We start from the raw sequence: 4996 nt of genomic DNA on the forward strand, positions 1-4996 counted from the left end.
ACAACAATAATCTCTTCAATCCCCTTTTAATTGGGTAAAGAAAAAGTGCAGTTGAAACTACACACGTGATCATCCAAAGGTATTACACTGATACTGATATACTGATCTAGTATAGAAGATATTGAAGATAATATTATTTTGAAGTGTTCATTGTATCCCTGATCCAACACTGTAGCAACGACAAAATCATGCCTGAAGTTTTAAGTTATGGAACCGATTAAGGGCTACCACTATAAGAACAATGCTGTAATTTGTTCTCTTCTGTGGTATCAAGTTTCTGAGGACTGGGACAGATCGCATTCCCTGCTACTGGTTTTTCCTGGAGTAGGCTACATGGCTGTGGAGATACAGCATTTGAGAAGCCACGAATATAAGTGCAGTTCCATGGATCATTTTTGGACTTGGCCACAGTTACAGTAACATTTGAGAGACAAATGTCTTTGAATGGAGCCTTAGCAATGCCCTCTAGTTTCCCTGCCACACTTACATTTGTTGCTACTATATTGCTGTAACTAATCCTTTCTACTACAGGAATAGCATTTGGATCAAATTTGTCATCAGGGTGCGGGCGCGAACCATAGGAACCAGACATTGCAAATGCCCACCTCATATTCACCATAGTCATTCCATTCACAAATATATCTCTCACAAACGCACCTCTTCCAGGGACTGTCTTAATTCTTATTCCTGCTTCTGAATTGATGGCATGGATATCTTCTGCTCGAACATCCTGAATTCCACCTGACATTTCACTGCCTAATGCAATTACAGCACTTGTAGGTGATATACCAACAAGACGACGGATGACAATATGTTGACTGGGTATGCCAACAGATATTCCATATTGATCCCACCCACTCTTTATTGCAATTATATCATCACCCGACACGACATAGCAGTCCTCAATAAGCACATTTGAACAGGAATCTGCATATGAAAAGCAAAACAAATCAATTACCTAAGCAATAAGTATGGAATCTGTTAATGCTTGATAATAAGTATGTAAAATTCCATTGTTGCTTGTTCCCAGCAAAAGAAAAAATTCCTGCATTTAAATTTTTAGCAGAATTTCTGAACAAATTACAGTTTAAAGAATTTCTGAATGTTTGAACGCTAAATAGAATTCCCATATTATGTTTTTAGGTATATATATAAGATATATTCATTTTGAGTTTTTCTTTTACACCAAAAATTGTAGGAATTAGTAAACTTCCAAATTATTATCATTATTTTTTAAGTGGTTTCAAAGTGGATCTCAGAGTGGGGTTAATCCACACTATGGGCTAAAGCTATGATACCATGTTACACATTTGTAAACTTCCAAACCATTATCATTACTTTTTGAGTGGTCCCATGATGAATCTTAGAGTAAGAATTAGTACACGTGGCATTCCAAAAAAATGAATGTGAAAATCCAAATGACCACCTGTTTTTTTTGCCATAACAGCCATAACAGTATAGGATCGGCCTTCTTGCAAGATGAGAATTTCTATTCATAGGTCTGCTTATAAACATAATGTGCACTCTTTTGAGAGATGAGGATTTGGTGCTGACAGGTTAGTGCACTTTTTAGAATGATTCCATGAATCTTCTAACTGTTTCGACTGAAGAAGAAACGCAGATAACACGTTTGAGCAAAACTTCCCAACTTGAAATAAAAAAGCTGTGAAAGTAGGCTTCAGAGAGGTAGGATTTGAGTACGTGTTATCTTATAGAAAGTTTTATATTAATAATGCTCAAAGTTCATAACTAAAATGACAGTCTGATTGCAGGTCGGCAGAAATGAGTGATACTTATAAAAGGAGATTTTACAACGAAAATGATCTTCTAAATGCAGGCTGGTGAAAATGAATGATACTTAAAAAGGGATCTATGGTCCTAAATCGTACAGATTGAGATTAATATTTTAGTAATTGTTTTATTTATACAATCTCATTTCTATTTAAAAGGTCTTTAAATTAAATGCATTTCTTAATATATATGTATATGGGGTTGTGTACTCACAACAATCATCAGAGACATTAAGTGAAATTTTTTAAAATACCCTGATATAATCTACAGTAACAATTGATATATTAGTAGCAAATATTAAAACTAACCTGGATCAATTCCATCAGTGTTTGGTGAGTCAACTGGTGCAAGAATAGTCACGTGCTGAATAAGGATATTGCTGAACATTTAAACAACCAAGGTCACATGCAATGGTCAAACCTTATGCAAAACTGGACAGCATAGAGAATAATGATATGTTTACATACCTGCTGTAAACTGGGTGCAAGTTCCATGCAGGTGAATTTAAGAAAGTTAGATTTGAAATTATTATATCCTTAGTGTACAGCAATTCTAACAGGTAACCTCGTGTGTTATTCAGTAAATTTTGGCGAAATTTTTGCCACCAAATTGCTCCTTGCCCATCTATAGTGCCATTGTCACCTGAGAATTTAAAAACAAATTTCAATTTAGAATATGAAATATGAAAATAATTTTCTTTAGACTGGTAAAACAAACATAATCATATTCATTAATTTGAGGCTTCTGTTATCTATATTTTGTGTAGTGTTATTTTGCTATACTCTGTGTAGTGTTATTTTATGGAGTTATCGCATTCATGTTTATTGGAATCTAAGTTTCGCATTCATGTTTGTTGGAATCTACGTTTCGAACCAATCTCTGACTTATTTCACTCGTGGATCTAATCCTGATGATGAACCACAGAGATTCCTCTAACTTATTTCACTCATAGATCTAATCCTAATGATGAACCACAGAAATTGGTTGGAAACTTCCATTCCAGCCAACATAAATTCGATGACTCTGAAAAATAACACTACACATATTCATTAAAATTAAATTTTAAAGTATTTTCAAAATCGAAAAATGATATAAACAAAGAAAAATCCACACCAGTGATTACAACATCTGTAAGGTTATATCCATTTATCAAGCTGCTATATCTTGGACCGGGTGCATCTCTGCCTGTTCCATAAGAGGGCAAAGGCGGAATCAACGGCCAATCTTTTGGATCCTGCAGGTTAGATCATCAAAGTTATCAGGCATGCCATAGATGCTAAATTGAAATAATATATGGCATGTTTCTGGAGGTACACAGAAAAAGGAGAAATAATGCAAAAAAAAATAATAGGAAGGATTACCTGAGAGGCCAGAATGACTGCTTGTTTATGGAGATAAAGAGTGAAGTGGTCTGTGATATTGAAGCTTCCAGTTAACCATCTGCCTGGTGGAATGTAAAGCTGGCCGCCTCCTTTTTTGGAGAATCCGCTCAGAAAAGCAATTGCTTTTCGAAAAGCTTCAGTATTTAGAGTGGTTCCATCCCCTACCCCTCCAAACTCCACAATCGATACGGTCTTCGCTCGGCACGAAGGGGCCGCATAACTGAATGACCAGTTCCCCTTCTGGCACTCCACTTTTACACCGAGCAATATCAGACACCCCAACAAAAGAAGCACCTGAAACAACTGAAAGCACATTTTTTTATTAATCTCAATAATAATTAAAATCATGATAAGCAATATTCAGCAGGTTTGGATCACAAGACTGTGGCTATTCTTAAAAATTTGGAAAAATTACACTAAAGAGAAATTCACTTTATATAAAATTTATCATTTGTCGACGCTTTTGGAACCAACCAATGTAATCTATCGTTCACTTACATGAACTATCTCAAACTTCATCCCTAAACAAGTGATTTTGCTTGAGACAGAGGACTCATCTGCAGTTATGGCCGTGAATGGCCAATGCTATATATTTATATAAAACCTCAGTTCAGGATTCGTAGCTCGCAGTGCATTCAAAATCTCCTCCACGCCACTATATATATATAGACCCGACTGCTCGTTAAAAACATCCCACTAAGCTGATATGACTTGGATTTCATTTTCCGGGTGGCTTGGATTTGGTTGAGCGTTATCGGATTATGGAATGTGGGAAATTAAGTTATTTTTATGTAGTAAGATGTTAATTGTGTGGCATCAACTAATTCTTTCTTATTTTATGTGTTATTGTATTGAAATTTGTTATTAGTGTGGTTATTAGTATTCATTTTTATGTATAATTTAGGAAGTAGTGAGATTTAATTGGATTTGATAGATTTTCTTTAACCAAATAATTCTTATTTTGCTATATAATATTTATTTTGTTATGTAGTTAAAATATACTTTTCACTTAACCTTATTCTGTTATGAAATAGAAGTGTTTATATATATATATATATATATATATAATACTTTTCACTTATTATTAATTTCATCAAATATTTATATTGCATTATTACATTGACTAAATAGAACGCATAAACAACTTTTGATATGGAAAATAACAGTGTTTACTTGTCCAATATGTATTGGATTAATGATATAAGAAAATACAAAGAATTTATATTAAAAACAGAGTAAGCATAATTACTGAATTGTGGTGTCAATGTGTTTTTTTCTTCGGCGTCATAACTGGTGATCCTTTGGCAATGGTCGTGCCAATGTTATTTAAAATTTAACTGAGAATTGTTATAAAATTTAACTGAGAATTGTTAGATCATTTAAGCTGAAAAAAAAAATTAATAACTAAAACAATATTTAAAATTTAATTGAGAATTATTATTTCATATTTAGGTTAATAAAAGGAAAAATAATAAATAATAAACAAATTTAGTTTATTTATTTAAAAACTATATTTATAATTTTTAATTGAGTTTAGTTATATGATAATTTATTTATTTTGATTTATTTTGTTTATTTAAATATTATTTTATAAATTTGTATGGGTATATTTTAATATATAAAAATAAATGCCTAAGGGGGTGTAATAAGGTATTTTGATCAGATATTTTTATATTTATATGTATAATAATGGTGATTTTAAAATTGTGTATGTTATTTTTTAACAGGGGTGATTAATGACATGATAAAGATGTGGTTAACCAACTAGTGGGAAACGTTAATGGTAAGCTCACATTTAATTCTCTACATTGCCTCCCATTATT

General features: G+C 32.7%; 1 protein-coding gene across 1 annotated transcript; it reads right to left on the reverse strand.

Moving 5' to 3' along the window:
* Nucleotides 1–217: 217 nt before the first annotated feature.
* Nucleotides 218–3488, reverse strand: LOC149150074 (putative polygalacturonase). Its single transcript, XM_089442690.1, has 5 exons — nucleotides 3153–3488; nucleotides 2905–3025; nucleotides 2259–2433; nucleotides 2100–2170; nucleotides 218–927 (listed from the first exon to the last, which is right to left on the reverse strand). Exons 1-5 carry the CDS (start codon nucleotides 3486–3488, stop codon nucleotides 218–220), a joined length of 1413 nt encoding a protein of 470 aa, XP_089298816.1.
* Between the last annotated feature and the right edge of the window lie 1508 nt (nucleotides 3489–4996).

This window comes from Pinus tabuliformis, chromosome 9 (assembly GCF_031772625.1).
Source record: "Pinus tabuliformis cultivar Carrire ecotype Pingquan chromosome 9, CPIR1, whole genome shotgun sequence".
In the NCBI taxonomy this organism is placed as follows: domain Eukaryota; kingdom Viridiplantae; phylum Streptophyta; class Pinopsida; order Pinales; family Pinaceae; genus Pinus; species Pinus tabuliformis.